The following is a 23,039-nucleotide window of genomic DNA, read 5'->3' as shown; positions in this document are numbered from 1 at the left end:
GTAAAAAAAAACAAAAAAAACCCAGGTTTGAGTATCACAAGTCCCGCAGCCGGCCACACAAGTCCTGGGGTGCCCAACATGCCCAAAACGCACCCAGCAAAGTCACACTGTGAGTGGGGAAGAAAAGTTGGGAAAGTGGGCAAAAGTCCCAAAAATTATCAAAAATGACACCCAGGTTCGAGTCCCAGAAGTCCCGCCGCGTTCCACCCGAGTCCGGGAGTGCCCCCGACATGTCCAAAACGCACCCAGCAAAGTCGCACTGTGAGTGTGGAAGAAAAGTTGGAAAAGTGGGCAAAAGTCTCGAAAATGATAAAAAATGACACCAAGGTTCGAGTCCCACAGGTCCCGCCGCGTTCCACCCGAGCCCGGGGGTGCCCCCGACATGTCCAAAACCCACCCAGCAAAGTCACACTGTGAGTGTGGAAGAAAAGTTGGAAAAGTGGGCATAAGTCCCAAAAATGATCAAAAATGATACCCAGGTTCGAGTCCCACAAGTCCCGCCGCGTTCCACCCGAGTCCGGGGGTGACCCCGACATGTCCAAAACCCACCCAGCAAAGTCAAACTGTGAGTGGGGAAGAAAAGTTTGAAAAGTTTGCAAAAGTCCCCAAAACAAATCTCCTACAGTGATTTTGTAAACAGGTTTCCCTTCAGGGGACCTTTATTTTGGTCGCCATAACGTCAAACGTCCCCTAAAGTGACTTTGTAAACAGAAAGACGTCCCCAATAAGTACACACACACACACACACACACACACACACACACACACACACACACACACACACACACACACACACACACACACACACACACACACACACACACACACACACACACACACACACACACACACACACACACCTGCCCAGTGCTATCAAACACATATTATGACAAACAATATACCTAAGCTCAGTATGAGAGTTGTTCCATGTAAAGATACAACTGTCACACAAATATAAAAAATGAAAACATTTGCCATGAATTTAAAATGGCAGGGGGACAAACGCAAGAAGACAAAAACAAGTTAGAAGTGTCAGGTGTTCGCTCTCCAAGGTGCTGACACACACACACACACACACACACACACACACACACACACACACACACACACACACACACACACACACACACACACACACACACACACACACACAAAGTAAAAAAATAGCAAAGACCAACTTCAAAAACACATCCTCAGACTTGATAAAGAATAAAAAGCAAGGTCCAAGTGCAACATCACAGACAATAAAGGTATATTATGTATAATTCATGTCAAAATCTGAAAGATAACTTAAACCAACAATTATGCTACTAGGGCCTATGTTACTAATTATTTCCATACAGTTTTGACCTGTCCAAAAATGACCGATCAATACATGATGGCACTATAACAGGATAGCCTACAAGGATAGTTTTGGATCACACCAATTATAGGAAGCCTTGACAGTATGAGTGGTACATATAAGGAATATGGCCTTTTTTGAAAGCCAACATATGGATATATTTACATTTTCTGGTGCTGTATCTATATATGTATAGTGTTTAAATATGAAATAATCAGAATTCAACTTCATGCATGTCCACTATTGTCATTAAAAAATAATAAAAACATTTATTTATTTATTTTTTTTTTTAAATAAGGGTGATGCCTGGTGGGATATGTAGTGGTTATCTACAACCACAAATTTCTAATTATGACTGGGAAATGTAGCATTGCTCATATAAAACGCAAGTGACCAACCTCTAGAGGAGAGTCAGGTTCATCCAGGATGTTCCTTTCACTGTGTATCTTCTGCATGGTTCCTGTAGAACTGGGGTCCATCACCAGCACGTTGTGACTAGCAGCTCTGTCCAACTTAAAGTCACTTTTTCTGGAGTCGGTGGTCCTGCACACCTCGTAATTGTACACGTGTTGGAGAGTCCCTGTCCCCAAAGTGTCTGAGTAACGTGGTGGATAATATGGAATGACAGGGAGGTTGGAGTGGTACAGGACGCGAGACTGTCTCCACCTGTACACTTTGACTGATATGATGAGCAGCAAGCAGGTGATGAAGAGGAAGGAGACCACAGCCAAAGCCAAGACTAAGTAAAAAGTCAGCTTGTCATTGTACTCCTTGTCGTGCATGCTAAAGTCAGTGAACTCTGACAGCACTTCAGGGAAGCTGTCCGCCACCGCCACGTTAACAATGACTGTAGCTGAACGAGAGGGCTGCCCGTTGTCCTCCACTAGAACACTCAGTCTTTGTTTGACGGCATCTTTATCAGTGACTTGGCGGACAGTTCTTATTTCTCCATTGTGTAGGCCCACTTCAAACAGCGCCCTGTCTGTGGCTTTGTGCACTTTATAGGAGAGCCAGGCGTTCTGTCCAGAGTCCACATCAACAGCCACCACTTTAGTCACCAGATAGCCCACATCTGCTGAACGAGGCACCATTTCAGCCAGCACCGAGCCGCCCGTCTGGACCGGGTACAGGACCTGGGGGGTGTTGTCGTTCTGGTCCTGGATTAGTATGCGGATGCTTACATTGCTGCTAAGAGGAGGAGAGCCTCCATCCTGAGCTCTGACGCGGAAATTAAACTCTTTCAGGTGCTCGTAGTCAAAAGAGCGCACTGCATGGATGACTCCACTATCAGCACTAACAGACACATATGAGGAGACTGGCACTCCGTTAACAGAGGAGTCCTCCAGCATGTAAGAGAGGCGAGCGTTCTGGTTCCAGTCAGCGTCTCTGGCTTTCACTGTGAATATAGAAAGACCTGGAGTGTTGTTTTCTACAATGGAGGCCTCGTATGAGCTCCTCTCAAAGACAGGTGCGTTGTCGTTCACATCTGAGATGTGTAAGGTGAGAGTGACGCTGCTGGAGAGGGAGGGCACTCCCTCATCAGAGCACATCACTGTGATGTTATACTGAGATGCTAATTCTCGATCCAAAGCTACTTCTGTCATTAAACTATAGAATCCATTTAAACTTTTTTCTATTTTAAACGGAATATCTTCGTTAATTTTACACTTAACTTCTCCATTGCTGCCAGAGTCTGGGTCATTAACGCTTAACATAGTAACAACAGTATTCTCCGCAGAGTCCTCAGAAATGGAATCTGATTTAGAAAGTATTTTCATTTGAGGACTGTTGTCATTAACATCAATGATATCAATCATAATCTTACTTGAATCAGACAGTCCTCCATTGTCTACAGCTTCAATATTTACTTGTAATAATTTAGCTCGCTCATAATCAATGTCACCTAATAAAATAACCTCTCCAGTTGCACTATTTATCTGAAATAGGTCTGATAATCTTAGCTTGTTTTTTGTTATTGAATATGATATTTTCCCATTGGAGCCACTGTCTTTGTCGGATGCACTAACAGTTATTACACTGGTTCCTTTAGGTGCATTTTCACTAATAGTTGCCTTATATGAAGATTTAGTGAACACTGGAGCGTTATCATTTACATCTAACACATGCACATTAATCTGCATTGTTCCTGACCTGCGTGGTTGTCCTCCATCAAAGGCTGTTAATAACAATGAAATCTGCTCCTGCTGCTCTCTATCTAGATGCTTCTGCAGTATCATCTCCACCTTTTTACTCCCGTCTGCTTGATTTGCTATTTTAAGATGAAAATTATCAGTTGGAGTCAGCGAGTAGCTTTGCAGACCATTTGCACCGATATCAGCGTCGATTGCTTCCTCTAACACAAATTTAGAGCCGATAATGGCGGACTCGCTGATCTCAAAGCGTTTGCTGCTGGATTCGAAGCTGGGAGAATTGTCATTAATGTCCGTGATTTCAATAGTAATTCGAAATAATTCCATAGGATTTTCCAAAATCATCTGCAAATGCAAAGCACAGAGCGTCGTCTCACCACACAGCGTCTCTCTGTCTATCCTCTCCTTCACAAGGAGGAGCCCCCTTTCTTTCTCCAGCTCGATATATTCCGTGCTGTCTCCTGAATGGATCCGAGCTCGCCCTGATTTCAGTCTTTTCAGGTCCAAACCTAAATCCTGAGCCACGTTAGACACCAAAGATCCTTTCTCCAGTTCCTCCGGGATCGAGTAGCTGACTTGGCCGAGCACGGACAAGAAAGAGGTGATTAAGATGAACAACAGAACTTGACGCGGCATCGTCTTAAAATCCATATTTCACCCAATTTATAGTAAAAAAAAAAAAAAATCGGTGTTAATCCCAACAAAATGATGAGGAGAGACAACAGCAGTCGATGTTCCTGCAGCGAAGACTGTGTGGAAATGACTGCTTTATTGTGTGAAACGTCATTGTGTAAGAGGGAGGGACTGACTGAAGTCCTGTCGAAGACTGCCACACTCTGGCCAATGTCTGCTCTTTCTGCTCGCACATAACAGCCCGGCCTTAAAATATATGCCGAAAATATAATAGATTAATTGAGTAACTATTACATCATGCTTTATAAAAATAATACATTTGCAATTAGTAAAATATCAATTGAAAACAGATTTAAGTATATGGATTTATATTTATAAATTTGCCTAGAGAAGATTGAGTTTATGTGTCTTCCATTTGTATTATTATTTTTTTTTTTAAAGCATAACAGATAGTATATATGTATAAAATAAATGCAACATTTTGTATTCATTTAAAGTCACAAAAATCTAATTTTTTAAAACAACACTGACGAACAAGAAAGACAAAAAACACCCCGGGTCAAATGGGCCTATTAAAATGTTTTGTAATAGTAAAAAAATAAATAAATAAATAGATGTCAATAATTGTTTTTATGTAGGAAAGTTACATTTATTAAAGCGAAAAAAAATAAAAAAATTACAAAACGAAAAATTATAGTGTTATGTAATTGTTATTATTTAATGGCAGCACTTTTAATAGTATTTATACTGGCATTTTATACATCATTATAAAAATATTTTTTACTAAACATTTTGTATTTCGGGAACAATATATTTTGGTATAAATTGTTTACTTATTATTATTTTATATATATATATATATATATATATATATATATATATATATATATATATATATATATATATATATATACTAGTAAATATATTGTTAGGTTATTGCTAATATTATTTATTCAATAGTATTTCAGACTTTTCTATGACCCAAACAAATTAAGTTTAAGTTTAGTAAGCCAGAGAAAGCTAGTGCTGGTAAAACAAATTCTATGGGACACAAGATGTGAGTGTGAATGTTGTCTGTCTATCTGTGTTGGCCCTGCGATGAGGTGGCGACTTGTCCAGGGTGTACCCCGCCTTCCACCCGATTTTAGCTGAGATAGGCTCCAGCGCCCCCCGTGACCCCGAAGGGAATAAGCGGTAGAAAATGGATGGATGGACAAGAATACTTAGCTACACAACTTTGAGTGAGGCCTTATTAGGGCATAGAAACCAAAACAAAGCACATCCACACGCACACGCACACAAAAAGAGGAAAAGCTTGACGAAAGAAAAATATTTTTAGTGACCAACCTCCAAAGGAGAGTCAAGTTCATCCAGGATGTTCCTTTCACTGTGTATCTTCTGCATGGTTCCTGTAGAACTGGGGTCCATTACCAGCACGTTGTGACTAGCAGCTCTGTCCAATTTAAAGTCACTTTTCCTGGAGTCGGTGGTCCTGCACACCTCGTAATTGTACACGTGTTGGAGAGTCCCTGTCCCCAAAGTGTCTGAGTAACGTGGTGGATAATATGGAATGACAGGGAGGTTGGAGTGGTACAGGACGCGAGACTGTCTCCACCTGTACACTTTGACTGATATGATGAGCAGCAAGCAGGTGATGAAGAGGAAGGAGACCACAGCCAAAGCCAAGACTAAGTAAAAAGTCAGCTTGTCATTGTACTCCTTGTCGTGCATGCTAAAGTCAGTGAACTCTGACAGCACTTCAGGGAAGCTGTCCGCCACCGCCACGTTAACAATGACTGTAGCTGAACGAGAGGGCTGCCCGTTGTCCTCCACTAGAACACTCAGTCTTTGTTTGACGGCATCTTTATCAGTGACTTGGCGGACAGTTCTTATTTCTCCATTGTGTAGGCCCACTTCAAACAGCGCCCTGTCTGTGGCTTTGTGCACTTTATAGGAGAGCCAGGCGTTCTGTCCAGAGTCCACATCCACAGCCACCACTTTAGTCACCAGATAGCCCACATCTGCTGAACGAGGCACCATTTCAGCCAGCACCGAGCCGCCCGTCTGGACCGGGTACAGGACCTGGGGGGCGTTGTCGTTCTGGTCCTGGATTAGTATGCGGATGCTTACATTGCTGCTGAGAGGAGGAGAACCTCCATCCTGAGCTCTGACGCGAAAATTAAACTCTTTCAGGTGCTCGTAGTCAAAAGAGCGCACTGCATGGATGACTCCACTATCAGCACTAACAGACACATATGAGGAGACTGGCACTCCGTTAACAGAGGAGTCCTCCAGCATGTAAGAGAGGCGAGCGTTCTGGTTCCAGTCAGCGTCTCTGGCTTTCACTGTGAATATAGAAAGACCTGGAGTGTTGTTTTCTACAATGGAGGCCTCATAAGAGCTCCTCTCAAAGACAGGTGCGTTGTCATTCACATCTGAGATGTGTAAGGTGAGAGTGACGCTGCTGGAGAGGGAGGGCACTCCCTCATCAGAGCACATCACTGTGATGTTATACTCACTAGATATCTCTCTGTCTAAATCTACTTCTGTAACCAAAGTATAAAATCCATTCAATGAAGATTGTATTTTAAAGGGAGTGTTATCCTCAATGACACACTCTACCTTTCCATTATTTTCAGAATCTGGATCGTTCACACTTAACATTGCAATAACAGTGTTCGGAGGCGAGTCTTCTAATATTGAGTCTGATTTAGAAACAATATTAATGTGCGGGCTGTTGTCGTTCACATCGATGACGTCAACCACCACCTTGGATGAGTCAGACAGACCTCCCGTGTCGACCACTTCCACGTCTATTTGATAGGACGTCACCTTTTCATGATCTATGTCACCTACGAGGGTGATCACGCCTGTTTGGGAGTTAATGTTAAAAATATCCGCTAAAAAGCGTTTGCTTGGAGATATTAGATATGATACGTCTCCATATGCGCCAATGTCTTTATCAGAAGCACTCACAGTTGTTACACTTGTTCCCTTGGCAGCATTTTCAAATATTTTGCATTTATAAATACGTTTTTCGAATGTGGGTGCATTGTCATTGGCGTCGAGTACATGAACTAATATCTGAACGGTGCCTGACAGGCGCGGCTCGCCTCCATCACTAGCAGTGAGCAAAAGTCTTATATCATTCTGCTTTTCTCGATCGAGAGGCTTCTGCAGCACCATTTCTACCTTCTTACTTCCATCAGCCTCATTCTCTAATTTCAAGGCAAAGTTGTCAGCGGGGGTGAGTGTGTATTGCTGCAAGCCGTTCATGCCGATGTCCAAATCGATCGCTTTCTCTAGTATGAATTTGGATCCTATGACGGCAGACTCACTGATTTCAACACGCTTTTCAGCGTTGGTAAAACTGGGCGTGTTGTCGTTTATGTCAGTGATCTCCACTGTGACACGGAACAGCTCCATTGGATTCTCCAAAATGAGCTGGAAATGCAAAGCACACGGCGTGCTCTCTCCACACAAAGCCTCCCTGTCTATCCTCTCTTGTACAAGCAGGACTCCTCTTTCTCTATTCAGGCCAATGTACTCCACACTGCGGCCGGTATAAACACGAGCCTTGCCAGATCTCATCCTTTTAAGATCTAGACCTAAATCATGCACTACGTTACCAACCACGGAACCTTTGGACATTTCTTCAGGGATGGAATAGCTGACCTGGCCGAGCACATATGAAAGGCACAAAGCCGAGAGGAACAACAGTACTTGCCGTCTCATTGTTTAGTCCGGGTGTCCTTTTTTTCCCCCCTCCAGAAATTATAATCCAATAATCCGAATGCAATCAACGAACAATTTAAATAAAATAGTCAGTCCTCACTGTTTGCCTCACCAGCTATGACTGTTAAATCTCTGCAATGGCCAACACAGGGCAGGACAAAGAACAGAAAAAAACACCCCCTCCATGCATTTGAATCTCAGTTTATATGCCAACAGCGCCCCTGTGAGATGAAAAATAGAAACTACACCAAGAAGCCAAATAAAAAATAAAAAAAACACTATAAAAACAAAGCAGCATCCAGTTATGGTAGGTAATAAAGTAGTACTAACGTTAAATAGTATGAATATGAAATAGAATTAAAATACCAGCATGTATAGATATAATAAAAACATATATTATGTGACGAATCACTTTTTTGCAGCCAGCAAAGGGTTTTAACTTCAATGAGGATGGAGGATTCAAAAGTAGGACACACACTGCTCTCTGCAGCTGCACTGCCACTGTCCATGGTGCTGAATTGACCCTCGCTGCAGCCGCACTGCCACTGTCCATGGTGCTGAGTTGACCCTCTCTACAGCTGTACTGCCACTGTTAACGGCACTAAATTGACCCTCTTATGGTTGCAAAAGACATAGGGGCCTGGTCTACTAAGATCCAAACACCACACGCTAAAATTCAACAACATTTTTGGGAATCTATATAGATGATAAATTAAATTGGAAACTGTACATAAATATACTTAAGACAAAGATGGCAAAAAATATTGCTATGTTACATAAAATCAAAAACTCCGTAAATCAAAAGGCTCTTAATATGTTATATAATTCTTTCGTACTCCCTTATCTTAATTATTGTGTTGAAATCTGGGGTAACAATTACAAAACAAACATCAACTCTATATTCTTACTTCAAAAGAAAGCGAGTAGAATTGTAAATTATGCAGATTATCATGACCATACCAATGCTTTGTTTATTAAATTAAAAACATTAAAACTGCACGATCTTGTTGACCTCAACACTGCTATTGTGACGTGCAAAGCTCATAACCACATGCTGCCTCGGTGTCTACAGGAGAGGTTCAAACCCAGAGAGAATTCCTATGACCTCAGAGGTTCAGCTGTCTTCCAGAAAGCTAAGATAAGAACAAGCTTAAAAAGTAGATGTGTTTCTGTCAGGGGGGTTCAACTGTGGAACAGCTTGGATGATTCCTTCAAATGTTCCAGGTCTATTCACACATTTAAAAAACACTTTAAGACCAATTTCTTGGAAAAATATATCACTCTTGAATCAACACAGTAGTTAATACTATGATCAATGTTAATTAAAATACTAAATGTGGGATATAAATAATAATGGAAGTATAATTGTTTGTATATAGTATATAAATTGGTACAAAGGTTTAACACGCGTATAAGGATATTTCACATGCCTTTACTGTGTATATAATTGAACTGTGTTTATGTTGTGTATAATGTGTATTTATAATATGTTGTACAAAAGACATTTCATAATTTTCGGAAGTTCATCTTGTACTTGACATTGTTTATAGGGTTAGGCGCTTAAAGTGTTCAACTTCAGCCTAAACCCTTTCGGTCTGCAACATTTTCATTTTCAATCTATGAATGTACAACTGTTTGTTTATTTTGTTGACCATTGACCGAAGAATAATGAACTAATAATAAACTAATCAGCGCGTGCAAACTATAAACATGGGGTGTGTTGCGTGCGATCTGCTAAGACTGCGTGTACAATTAAAAAGTAGTGCAGACCGCCTTATTTAAACTAAGGTTTTGCGTGTGCTACTGGTATCATGTGCACTCCCCTTTCATGTTATTTTGCTCTCCAACCTGCGTGCGATGTAGTGGAACTAGCAGCACGCATCTATAATCTGCAACACCTTTTCTGCAATACAGAATCACAATCTACAGACAACATAAACTATTTTTAGAACAGTGACCATCACCGCACGCTAGCGCATTCATGCGTCTGGAGTGATCCAAATGCAAGAAAATGCATATTGCAAAACATTTCATACAGGAGGCATATAATTATATATTTCTGATGTAAAAAAAAAAAAAAGGCATTGAAAACAAAAGCCAGCAGACATCAAAACATATAAATTAAATTAGTTTTGAACAGCCCTTTAGTCATCCAGCAGCTATAACAATATACAATGATTTTGCTGAATAAAAATATGTCTAATATTTTTTTTTATTAATGACAGTCCAAATATGTTGACACATACACACGTTGGACGGAGGATTATTGGTCTATCGTCTTGTCTTTGCAGCCAAGCACCATCTTTGTCACAGTATTGTGTGTTAGGGTATCGGTTTGAACATATTTTTCAGACGTGATAAATAAAGACGCAAAATAGCGCTCACAGAGCAATGATCAGCCTTGATAGTTCACAATGCGCCTGCTGAATAATTATAATAACATTTTCTTCTCTGAGAATTGTGGCCGTTCTAATGATCAGCATATATTCTGCATGTTCATGAGACAAACACGCTAGAATGAATGCACTCCTTATTCTACTCACTTAAAAGAGACAGTTTAGTAGATCAACTTTTCGTGTGCTATCAAGTTTGCATGTATTTTATTTTAGTACATTCCCACCTTTAGTAGATCAGGCTCATAATATGGCATTTAATATGATATTTAGCAACGTCCAATCAGATTATGGTTCATCTGAAAAAAAATAGCTAAAGTATAATTTTGTAGAATTAAGAATGCTCGACTCATGCCAGTTTGTTTTAAAATGCTCACCACAAACAAGTAATGTAAACATGCGTGGATTCCTGACACTAACTTCCAGATTGGAATATTTAACTGACATAAGACAGTGACAATATACTGTCACAAACACTCCGAGGATGCCTGGTGCAATACATTATGGTGGGTTACAACCAATCAAAGAAAGGCAAACATAGTAAATATTCACTAAATTAAATAAAGCACAAATAACCAACCTCTAAAGGAGAGTCGGGTTCATCCAGGATGTTCCTTTCACTGTGTATCTTCTGCATGGTTCCTGTAGAACTGGGGTCCATTACCAGCACGTTGTGACTCGCAGCTCTGTCCAACTTAAAGTCACTTTTCCTGGAGTCGGTGGTCCTGCACACCTCGTAATTGTACACGTGTTGGAGAGTCCCTGTCCCCAAAGTGTCTGAGTAACGTGGTGGATAATATGGAATGACAGGGAGGTTGGAGTGGTACAGGACGCGAGACTGTCTCCACCTGTACACTTTGACTGATATGATGAGCAGCAAGCAGGTGATGAAGAGGAAGGAGACCACAGCCAAAGCCAAGACTAAGTAAAAAGTCAGCTTGTCATTGTACTCCTTGTCGTGCATGCTAAAGTCAGTGAACTCTGACAGCACTTCAGGGAAGCTGTCCGCCACCGCCACGTTAACAATGACTGTAGCTGAACGAGAGGGCTGCCCGTTGTCCTCCACTAGAACACTCAGTCTTTGTTTGACGGCATCTTTATCAGTGACTTGGCGGACAGTTCTTATTTCTCCATTGTGTAGGCCCACTTCAAACAGCGCCCTGTCTGTGGCTTTGTGCACTTTATAGGAGAGCCAGGCGTTCTGTCCAGAGTCCACATCCACAGCCACCACTTTAGTCACCAGATAGCCCACATCTGCTGAACGAGGCACCATTTCAGCCAGCACCGAGCCGCCCGTCAGGACCGGGTACAGGACCTGGGGGGCGTTGTCGTTCTGGTCCTGGATTAGTATGCGGATGCTTACATTGCTGCTAAGAGGAGGAGAGCCTCCATCCTGAGCTCTGACGCGGAAATTAAACTCTTTCAGGTGCTCGTAGTCAAAAGAGCGCACTGCATGGATGACTCCACTATCAGCACTAACAGACACATATGAGGAGACTGGCACTCCGTTAACAGAGGAGTCCTCCAGCATGTAAGAGAGACGAGCGTTCTGGTTCCAGTCAGCGTCTCTGGCTTTCACTGTGAATATAGAAAGACCTGGAGTGTTGTTTTCTACAATGGAGGCCTCGTATGAGCTCCTCTCAAAGACAGGTGCGTTGTCGTTCACATCTGAGATGTGTAAGGTGAGAGTGACGCTGCTGGAGAGGGAGGGCACTCCCTCATCAGAGCACATCACTGTGATGTTATACTGAGATGCTAATTCTCGATCCAAAGCTACTTCTGTCATTAAACTATAGAATCCATTTAAACTTTTTTCTATTTTAAACGGAATATCTTCGTTAATTTTACACTTAACTTCTCCATTGCTGCCAGAGTCTGGGTCATTAACGCTTAACATAGTAACAACAGTATTCTCCGCAGAGTCCTCAGAAATGGAATCTGATTTAGAAAGTATTTTCATTTGAGGACTGTTGTCATTAACATCAATGATATCAATCATAATCTTACTTGAATCAGACAGTCCTCCATTGTCTACAGCTTCAATATTTACTTGTAATAATTTAGCTCGCTCATAATCAATGTCACTTAATAAAATAACCTCTCCAGTTGCACTATTTATCTGAAATAGGTCTGATAATCTCAGCTTGTTTTTTGATATTAAATAAGATATTTTCCCATTGGAGCCACTGTCTTTGTCAGATGCACTTACAGTTATTACACTGGTTCCTTTAGGTGCATTTTCACTAATAGTTGCCTTATATGAAGATTTAGTGAACACTGGAGCGTTATCATTTACATCTAACACATGCACATTAATCTGCATTGTTCCTGACCTGCGTGGTTGTCCTCCATCAAAGGCTGTTAATAACAATGAAATCTGCTCCTGCTGCTCTCTATCTAGATGCTTCTGCAGTATCATCTCCACCTTCTTACGTCCATCCGCTTGATTTGCTATTTTAAGGATGAAATTATCAGTTGGAGTCAGCGAGTAGCTTTGCAGACCATTTGCACCGATATCAGCGTCGATTGCTTCCTCTAACACAAATTTAGAGCCGATAATGGCGGACTCGCTGATCTCAAAGCGTTTGCTGCTGGATTCGAAGCTGGGAGAATTGTCATTAATGTCCGTGATTTCAATAGTAATTCGAAATAATTCCATGGGATTTTCCAAAATCATCTGCAAATGCAAAGCACAGAGCGTAGTCTCACCACACAGCGTCTCTCTGTCTATCCTCTCCTTCACAAGGAGGAGCCCCCTTTCTTTCTCCAGCTCGATATATTCCGTGCTGTCTCCTGAATGGATCCGAGCTCGCCCTGATTTCAGTCTTTTCAGGTCCAAACCTAAATCCTGAGCCACGTTAGACACCAAAGATCCTTTCTCCAGTTCCTCCGGGATCGAGTAGCTGACTTGGCCGAGCACGGACAAGAAAGAGGTGATCAAGATGAACAACAGAACTTGACGCGGCATCGTCCTAAAATCCATATTTCACCCAATTTATAGTAAAAAAAAAAAAAAAAAATCGGTGTTAATCCCAACAAAATGATGAGGCGAGACAACAGCAGTCGATGTTCCTGCAGCGAAGACTGTGTGGAAATGACTGCTTTATTGTGTGAAACGTCATTGTGTAAGAGGGAGGGACTGACTGAAGTCCTGTCGAAGACTGCCACACTCTGGCCAATGTCTGCTCTTTCTGCTCGCACATAACAGCCCGGCCTTAAAATATATGCCGAAAATATAATAGATTAATTGAATAACTATTACATGATGCTTTATAAAAATAATACATTTGCAATTAGTAAAATATCAATTGAAAACAGATTTAAGTATATGGATTTATATTTATAAATTTGCCTAGAGAAGATTGAGTTTATGTGTCTTCCATTTGTATTATTATTTTTTTTAAAGCATATTAGATAGTATATGCGTATAAAATACATGCAATATTTTTTATTTATTCAAAGTCACAAAAATCAAATTTATAGAACAACATTGACAAACAAGAAAGACAAAAAATACCCTGGGTCAAATGGGCCTATTAAAATGTTTTGTAATAGTAAAAAAAAAAAAAAGATGTCAATAATTGTTTTTATGTAGGAAAGTTACATTTATTAAAACGAAAAAAAAAATTAAAAAAATTACAAAACGAAAAATTATAGTGTTATGTAATTGTTATTATTTAATGGCAGCACTTTTAATAGTATTTCTATTGGCATTTTATACATTACTATAAAAATATTTCTTATTAAACATATTGTATTTTGGTAACAATATATTTTGTTATAAATTGTTTACTTATTATTAATGTTTATATATATATATATATATATATATATATATATATATATATATATATAAAAACATTAATAATATATATATATATATATATATATATAGTAGTAAATATATTGTTAGGTTATTGCTAATGTTATTTATTCAATAGTATTTCAGACTTTTTTATGACCCAAACAAACTAAGTTTAAGTTTAGTAAGCCAGAGTAAGCTAGTGCTGGAAAACAAATTCTATGGGACACAAGATGTGAGTGTGAATATTGTCTGTCTATCTGTGTTGGCCCTGCGATGAGGTGGCGACTTGTCCAGGGTGTACCCCGCCTTCCACCCGATTGTAGCTGAGATAGGCTCCAGCGCCCCCCGTGACTCCGAAGGGAATAAGCGGTAGAAAATGGATGGATGGACAAGAATACTTAGCTACACAACTTTGAGTGAGGCCTTATTAGGGCATAGAAACCAAAACAAAGCACATCCACAAGCACACGCACACACACACAAAAAGAGGAAAAGCTTGACGAAAGAAAAATATTTTTAGTGACCAACCTCCAAAGGAGAGTCAAGTTCATCCAGGATGTTCCTTTCACTGTGTATCTTCTGCATGGTTCCTGTAGAACTGGGGTCCATTACCAGCACGTTGTGACTAGCAGCTCTGTCCAACTTAAAGTCACTTTTTCTGGAGTCGGTGGTCCTGCACACCTCGTAATTGTACACGTGTTGGAGAGTCCCTGTCCCCAAAGTGTCTGAGTAACGTGGTGGATAATATGGAATGACCGGGAGGTTGGAGTGGTACAGGACGCGAGACTGTCTCCACCTGTACACTTTGACTGATATGATGAGCAGCAAGCAGGTGATGAAGAGGAAGGAGACCACAGCCAAAGCCAAGACTAAGTAAAAAGTCAGCTTGTCATTGTACTCCTTGTCGTGCATGCTAAAGTCAGTGAACTCTGACAGCACTTCAGGGAAGCTGTCCGCCACCGCCACGTTAACATTGACTGTAGCTGAACGAGAGGGCTGCCCGTTGTCCTCCACTAGAACACTCAGTCTTTGTTTGACGGCATCTTTATCAGTGACTTGGCGGACAGTTCTTATTTCTCCATTGTGTAGGCCCACTTCAAACAGCGCCCTGTCTGTGGCTTTGTGCACTTTATAGGAGAGCCAGGCGTTCTGTCCAGAGTCCACATCCACAGCCACCACTTTAGTCACCAGATAGCCCACATCTGCTGAACGAGGCACCATTTCAGCCAGCACCGAGCCACCCGTCTGGACCGGGTACAGGACCTGGGGGGCGTTGTCGTTCTGGTCCTGGATCAGGATGCGGACGCTCACGTTGCTGCTGAGAGGAGGAGAACCTCCATCCTGAGCTCTGACGCGGAAATTAAACTCTTTCAGGTGCTCGTAGTCAAAAGAGCGCACTGCATGGATGACTCCACTATCAGCACTAACAGACACATATGAGGAGACTGGCACTCCGTTAACAGAGGAGTCCTCCAGCATGTAAGAGAGGCGAGCGTTCTGGTTCCAGTCAGCATCTCTGGCTTTCACTGTGAATATAGAAAGACCTGGAGTGTTGTTTTCTACAATGGAGGCCTCGTAAGAGCTCCTCTCAAAGACAGGTGCGTTGTCGTTCACATCTGAGATGTGTAAGGTGAGAGTGACGCTGCTGGAGAGGGAGGGCACTCCCTCATCGGAGCACATCACTGTGATGTTATACTCACTAGATATCTCTCTGTCTAAATCTACCTCTGTAACCAAAGTATAAAATCCATTCAATGAAGATTGTATTTTAAAGGGAGTGTTATCCTCAATGACACACTCGACCTTTCCATTATTTGCAGAATCTGGATCGTTCACACTTAACATTGCAATAACAGTGTTAGGAGGCGAGTCTTCTAATATTGAGTCTGATTTCGAAACAATATTTATGTGAGGGCTGTTGTCGTTCACATCGATGACGTCAACCACCACCTTGGATGAGTCAGACAGACCTCCCGTGTCGACCACTTCCACGTCTATTTGATAGGACGTCACCTTTTCATGATCTATGTCACCTACGAGGGTGATCACGCCTGTTTGAGAGTTAATATTAAAAATATCCGCTAGAAAGCGTTTGCTTGGAGATATTAGATATGATACGTCTCCATTTGCGCCAATGTCTTTATCAGAAGCACTCACAGTTGTTACACTTGTTCCCTTGGCAGCATTTTCAAGTATTTTGCATTTATAAATACGTTTTTCAAATGTGGGTGCATTGTCATTGGCGTCGAGTACATGAACTAATATCTGCACGGTGCCTGACAGGCGCGGCTCGCCTCCATCACTAGCAGTGAGCAAAAGTCTTATATCATTCTGCTTTTCTCGATCGAGAGGCTTCTGCAGCACCATTTCTACCTTCTTACTTCCATCAGCCTCATTCTCTAATTTCAAGGCAAAGTTGTCAGCGGGGGTGAGTGTGTATTGCTGCAAGCCGTTCATGCCGATGTCCAAATCGATCGCTTTCTCTAGTATGAATTTGGATCCTATGACGGCAGACTCACTGATTTCAACACGCTTTTCAGCGTTGGTAAAACTGGGCGTGTTGTCGTTTATGTCAGTGATCTCCACTGTAACACGGAACAGCTCCATTGGATTCTCCAAAATGAGCTGGAAATGCAAAGCACACGGCGTGCTCTCTCCACACAAAGCCTCCCTGTCTATCCTCTCTTGTACAAGCAGGACTCCTCTTTCTCTATTCAGGCCAATGTACTCCACACTGCGGCCGGTATAAACACGAGCCTTGCCAGATCTCATCCTCTTAAGATCTAGACCTAAATCATGCACTACGTTACCAACCACGGAACCTTTGGACATTTCTTCAGGGATGGAATAGCTGACCTGGCCGAGCACATATGAAAGGCACAAAGCCGAGAGGAACAACAGTACTTGCCGTCTCATTGTTTAGTCCGGGTGTCCTTTTTTTTCCCCCTCCAGAAATTATAATCCAATAATCCGAATGCAATCAACGAACAATTTAAATAAAATAGTCAGTCCTCACTGTTCGCCTCACCAGCTATGACTGTTAAATCTCTGCAATGGCCAACACAGGGCAGGACAAAGAACAGAAAAAAACACCCCCTCCATGCATTTGAATCTCAGTTTATATGCCAACAGCGCCCCTGTGAGATGAAAAATAAGAACTACACCAAGAAGCCAAATAAAAAATAAAAAAAACACTATAAAAACAAAGCAGCATCCAGTTATGGTAGGTAATAAAGTAGTACTAACGTTAAATAGTATAAATATGAAATAGAATTAAAATACCAGCATGTGTAGATATAATAAAAACATATATTATGTGACGAATCACTTATTTGCAGCCAGCAAAGGGTTTAAACTTCAATGAGGATGGAGGATTCAAAAGTAGGACACACACTGCTCTCTGCAGCTGCACTGCCACTGTCCATGGTGCTGAATTGACCCTAGCTGCAGCCGCACTGCCACTGTCCATGGTGCTGAGTTGACCCTCTCTACAGCTGTACTGTCACTGTTAATGGCACTAAATTAAATGATAAATGATAAATGGGTTGTACTTGTATAGCGCTTTTCTACCTTCAAGGTACTCAAAGCGCTTTGACACTACTTCCACATTTACCCATTCACACACACATTCACACACTGATGGAGGGAGCTGCCATGCAAGGCGCTAACCAGCAGCCATCAGGAGCAAGGGTGAAGTGTCTTGCTCAGGACACAACGGACATGACGAGGTTGGTACTAGGTGGGGATTGAACCAGGGACCCTCGGGTCGCGCACGGCCATTCTTCCACTGACCCTCTTATGGTTGCAAAAGACATAGGGCCTGGTCTACTAAGATCCAAACACCACACGCTAAAATTCAACAACATTTTTGGGAATCTATATAAATGATAAATTAAATTGGAAACTGTACATAAATATACTTAAGACAAAGATGGCAAAAAATATTGCTATGTTACATAAAATCAAAAACTCCGTAAATCAAAAGGCTCTTAATATGTTATATAATTCTTTCGTACTCCCTTATCTTAATTATTGTGTTGAAATCTGGGGTAACAATTACAAAACAAACATCAACTCTATATTCTTACTTCAAAAGAAAGCGATTAGAATTGCAAATTATGCAGATTATCATGACCATACCAATGCTCTGTTTATTAAATTAAAAACATTACAACTGCATGATCTTGTTGACCTCAACACTGCTATTGTGACGTACAAAGCTCATAACCACATGCTGCCTGGGTGTCTACAGGAGAGGTTCAAACCCAAAGAGAATCCTTATGACCTCAGAGGTTCAGCTGTCTTCCAGAAAGCAAACATAAAAACAAGCTTAAAAAGTAGATGTGTTTCTGTCAGGGGGTTCAACTGTGGAACAGCTTGGATGATTCCTTAAAATGTTCCAGGTCCATTCACACATTTAAAAAACACTTTAAGACCAATGTCTTGGAAAAATATATCACTCTTGAATCAACACAGTAGTTAATACTATGATCAATGTTAATTAAAATACTAAATGTGGGATATAAATAATAATGGAAGTATAATTGTTTGTATATAGTATATAAATTGGTACAAAGGTTTAACACGCGTATAAGGATATTTCACATGCCTTTACTGTGTATATAATTGAACTGTGTTTATGTTGTGTATAATGTGTATTTATAATATGTTGTACAAAAGACATTTCATAATTTTCGGAAGTTCATCTTGTACTTGACATTGTTTATAGGGTTAGGCGCTTAAAGTGTTCAACTTCAGCCTAAACCCTTTCGGTCTGCAACATTTTCATTTTCAATCTATGAATGTACAACTGTTTGTTTATTTTGTTTATTTTGTTGACCATTGACCGAAGAATAATGAACTAATAATAAACTAATCAGCGCGTGCAAACTATAAACATGGGGTGTGTTGCGTGCGATCTGCTAAGACTGTGTGTGCAATTAAAAAGTAGTGCAGACCGCCTTATTTAAACTAAGGTTTTGCGTGTGCTACTGATATCATGTGCACTCCCCTTTCATGTTATTTTGCTCTCCAACCTGTGTGCGATGTAGTGGAACTAGCAGCACGCATCTATAATCTGCAAACACCTTTTCTGCAATACAGAATCACAATCTACAGACAACATAAACTATTTTTAGAACAGTGACCATCACCGCACCCTAGCGCATTCATGCGTCTGGGATGATCCAAATGCAAGAAAATGCATATTGCAAAACAATTTTAATACAGGAGGCATATAATTATATATTTCTGATGTAAAAAAAAAAAGGCATTGAAAACAAACACCAGCAGACATCAAAACGTATCAATTTAAATTAGTTTTGAACAGCCCTTTAGTCATCCAGCAGCTATAACAATATGCGATGATATTGCTGAATAAAAATATGTCTAATATTTTTTTTATTCATGACAGTCCAAATATGTTGACACATACATATTTATAAATGTAACTTAGATGTTGGGTTTTCATTATGTAAAGCGCTTTGAGTCACTAGAGAAAAGCGCTATATAAATATAATTCACTTCACTTCACTTCACACACGTTGGACGGAGGATTATTTGTCTATCGTCCTGTCTTTGAAACCGAGCACCTTCTTTCTCACATTAATGTGTGTAACCGTGTCAGTTTGAACATATTTTTCCGACGTGATAAATAAAGACGCAAAATAGCGCTCACAGAAAAATTATCAGACTTCATGATTCACACTGTGCCTGCTGAATAATTATAATAACATTTTCTTCTCTGAGAATTGTGGCCGTTCTAATGATCAGCATATATTCTGCATGTTCATGAGACAGACACACTAGAATGAATGCACTCCTTATTCTACTCACTTAAGAGAGACAGTTTAGTAGATCAGCTTTTCGTGTGCTATTAAGTTTGCATGTGTTTTATTTTAGTACATTCCCACCTTTAGTAGATCAGGCCCATAATATGGCATTTAGTATGATATTTAGCAACGTCCAATTAGATAATGGTTCATCTGGAAATAAATAGCTAAAGTATAATTTTGGAGAATTAAGAATGCTTGACTCATGCCAGTTTGTTTTAAAATGCTCACCACAAACAAGTAATGTAAACATGCGTGGATTCCTGACACTAACTTCCAGATTGGAATATTTAACTGACATCAGACAGTGACAATATACTGTCACAAATATTCCGAGGATGCCTGGTGCAATACATTATGGTGGGTTACAATCAATCAAAGAAAGGCAAACATTGTAAATATTCAATAAATTAAATAAAGCACAAATAACCAACCTCTAAAGGAGAGTCGGGTTCATCCAGGATGTTCCTTTCACTGTGTATCTTCTGCATGGTTCCTGTAGAACTGGGGTCCATCACCAGCACGTTGTGACTAGCAGCTCTGTCCAACTTAAAGTCACTTTTTCTGGAGTCGGTGGTCCTGCACACCTCGTAATTGTACACGTGTTGGAGAGTCCCTGTCCCCAAAGTGTCTGAGTAACGTGGTGGATAATATGGAATGACAGGGAGGTTGGAGTGGTACAGGACGCGAGACTGTCTCCACCTGTACACTTTGACTGATATGATGAGCAGCAAGCAGGTGATGAAGAGGAAGGAGACCACAGCCAAAGCCAAGACTAAGTAAAAAGTCAGCTTGTCATTGTACTCCTTGTCGTGCATGCTAAAGTCAGTGAACTCTGACAGCACTTCAGGGAAGCTGTCCGCCACCGCCACGTTAACAATGACTGTAGCTGAACGAGAGGGCTGCCCGTTGTCCTCCACTAGAACACTCAGTCTTTGTTTGACGGCATCTTTATCAGTGACTTGGCGGACAGTTCTTATTTCTCCATTGTGTAGGCCCACTTCAAACAGCGCCCTGTCTGTGGCTTTGTGCACTTTATAGGAGAGCCAGGCGTTCTGTCCAGAGTCCACATCAACAGCCACCACTTTAGTCACCAGATAGCCCACATCTGCTGAACGAGGCACCATTTCAGCCAGCACCGAGCCACCAGTCTGGACCGGGTACAGGACCTGGGGCGCGTTGTCGTTCTGGTCCTGGATTAGTATGCGGATGCTTACATTGCTGCTAAGAGGAGGAGAACCTCCATCCTGAGCTCTGACGCGGAAATTAAACTCTTTCAGGTGCTCGTAGTCAAAAGAGCGCACTGCATGGATGACTCCACTATCAGCACTAACAGACACATATGAGGAGACTGGCACTCCGTTAACAGAGGAGTCCTCCAGCATGTAAGAGAGGCGAGCGTTCTGGTTCCAGTCAGCGTCTCTGGCTTTCACTGTGAATATAGAAAGACCTGGAGTGTTGTTTTCTACAATGGCGGCCTCATATGAGCTTTTCTCAAAGACAGGTGCGTTGTCGTTCACATCTGAGATGTGTAAGGTGAGAGTGACGCTGCTGGAGAGGGAGGGCACTCCCTCATCAGAGCACATCACTGTGATGCTATACTGAGATGCTAATTCTCTATCCAAAGCTACTTCTGTCATTAAACTATAAAATCCATTTAAACTTTTTTCTATTTTAAACGGAATATCTTCGTTAATTTTGCACTTAACTTCTCCATTGCTGCCAGAGTCTGGGTCATTAACACTTAACATAGTAACAACAGTATTCTCCGCAGAGTCCTCAGAAATGGAATCTGATTTAGAAAGTATTTTCATTTGAGGACTGTTGTCATTAACATCAATGATATCAATCATAATCTTACTTGAATCAGACAGTCCTCCATTGTCTACAGCTTCAATATTTACTTGTAATAATTTAGCTCGCTCATAATCGATGTCACCTAATAAAATAACCTCTCCAGTTGCACTATTTATCTGAAATAGGTCTGATAATCTTAGCTTGTTTTTTGTTATTGAATATGATATTTTCCCATTGGAGCCACTGTCTTTGTCGGATGCACTAACAGTTATTACACTGGTTCCTTTAGGTGCATTTTCACTAATAGTTGCCTTATATGAAGATTTAGTGAACACTGGAGCGTTATCATTTGCATCTAACACATGCACATTAATCTGCATTGTTCCTGACCTGCGTGGTTGTCCTCCATCAAAGGCTGTTAATAACAATGAAATCTGCTCCTGCTGCTCTCTATCTAGATGCTTCTGCAGTATCATCTCCACCTTTTTACTACCATCTGCTTGATTTGCTATTTTAAGATGAAAATTATCAGTTGGAGTCAGTGAGTAGCTTTGCAGACCATTTGCACCGATATCAGCGTCGATTGCTTCCTCTAGCACAAATTTAGAGCCGATAATGGCGGACTCGCTGATCTCAAAGCGTTTGCTGCTGGATTCGAAGCTGGGAGAATTGTCATTAATGTCCGTGATTTCAATAGTAATTCGAAATAATTCCATGGGATTTTCCAAAATCATCTGCAAATGCAAAGCACAGAGCGTCGTCTCACCACACAGCGTCTCTCTGTCTATCCTCTCCTTCACAAGGAGGAGCCCCCTTTCTTTCTCCAGCTCGATATATTCCGTGCTGTCTCCTGAATGGATCCGAGCTCGCCCCGATTTCAGTCTTTTCAGGTCCAAACCTAAATCCTGAGCCACGTTAGACACCAAAGATCCTTTCTCCAGTTCCTCCGGGATCGAGTAGCTGACTTGGCCGAGCACGGACAAGAAAGAGGTGATTAAGATGAACAACAGAACTTGACGCGGCATCGTCTTAAAATCCATATTTCACCCAATTTATAGTAAAAAAAAAAAAAAATCGGTGTTAATCCCAACAAAATGATGAGGAGAGACAACAGCAGTCGATGTTCCTGCAGCGAAGACTGTGTGGAAATGACTGCTTTATTGTGTGAAACGTCATTGTGTAAGAGGGAGGGACTGACTGAAGTCCTGTCGAAGACTGCCACACTCTGGCCAATGTCTGCTCTTTCTGCTCGCACATAACAGCCCGGCCTTAAAATATATGCCGAAAATATAATAGATTAATTGAATAACTATTACATCATGCTTTATAAAAATAATACATTTGCAATTAGTA

The 23,039-nt window shown here is 41.1% G+C and overlaps 4 protein-coding genes across 13 annotated transcripts in view; all 4 read right to left on the bottom strand.

The window, feature by feature from the left end:
* LOC133583004 (protocadherin gamma-C5-like) overlaps positions 1 to 23,039 on the bottom strand; it is a 212,622-nt gene that overhangs the window by 143,835 nt on the left and 45,748 nt on the right. The window contains exon 1 of one of the 10 annotated variants that reach the window (XM_072912447.1): positions 10,834 to 13,609. The exons of 6 other annotated variants lie outside the window; for them this stretch is intronic. In XM_072912447.1, the coding sequence (XP_072768548.1) occupies positions 10,834 to 13,236 (2,403 nt within the window). In that variant the 5' untranslated portion in view covers positions 13,237 to 13,609. Of the gene's footprint in view, positions 1 to 5,472; positions 8,500 to 10,833; positions 13,610 to 23,039 lie in introns of those variants that run through there. 3 more of the 10 variants (XM_072912457.1, XM_072912451.1, XM_072912459.1) reach the window with 3 other exon arrangements.
* LOC133577021 (protocadherin beta-16-like) lies at positions 774 to 4,502 on the bottom strand. The gene has a single exon (XM_061930506.2). The coding sequence runs from the start codon at positions 4,141 to 4,143 to the stop codon at positions 1,717 to 1,719; it is 2,427 nt and encodes an 808-aa protein (XP_061786490.2). The 5' UTR covers positions 4,144 to 4,502; the 3' UTR covers positions 774 to 1,716.
* LOC140677572 (protocadherin beta-16-like) lies at positions 14,575 to 17,473 on the bottom strand. The gene has a single exon (XM_072912388.1). The coding sequence runs from the start codon at positions 16,972 to 16,974 to the stop codon at positions 14,575 to 14,577; it is 2,400 nt and encodes a 799-aa protein (XP_072768489.1). The 5' UTR covers positions 16,975 to 17,473.
* On the bottom strand, positions 20,300 to 23,031 carry LOC140677571 (protocadherin beta-16-like). Its single transcript, XM_072912387.1, has one exon. It carries the CDS (start codon positions 22,724 to 22,726, stop codon positions 20,300 to 20,302), a length of 2,427 nt encoding a protein of 808 aa, XP_072768488.1. The 5' UTR covers positions 22,727 to 23,031.

Source organism: Nerophis lumbriciformis, linkage group LG36 (assembly GCF_033978685.3).
Source record: "Nerophis lumbriciformis linkage group LG36, RoL_Nlum_v2.1, whole genome shotgun sequence".
In the NCBI taxonomy this organism is placed as follows: Eukaryota; Metazoa; Chordata; class Actinopteri; order Syngnathiformes; family Syngnathidae; genus Nerophis; species Nerophis lumbriciformis.
Note: the sequence above shows the minus strand (reverse complement) of the source record. Positions and strands in the feature narration are given on the sequence as shown.

Excerpts from the sequence above, each read along its gene's own strand:
- LOC133577021 (XM_061930506.2), bottom strand. The coding sequence starts at position 4,143 with ATGGATTTTAAGACGATGCCGCGTCAAGTTCTGTTGTTCATCTTAATC.
- LOC140677572 (XM_072912388.1), bottom strand. The coding sequence starts at position 16,974 with ATGAGACGGCAAGTACTGTTGTTCCTCTCGGCTTTGTGCCTTTCATAT.
- LOC140677571 (XM_072912387.1), bottom strand. The coding sequence starts at position 22,726 with ATGGATTTTAAGACGATGCCGCGTCAAGTTCTGTTGTTCATCTTAATC.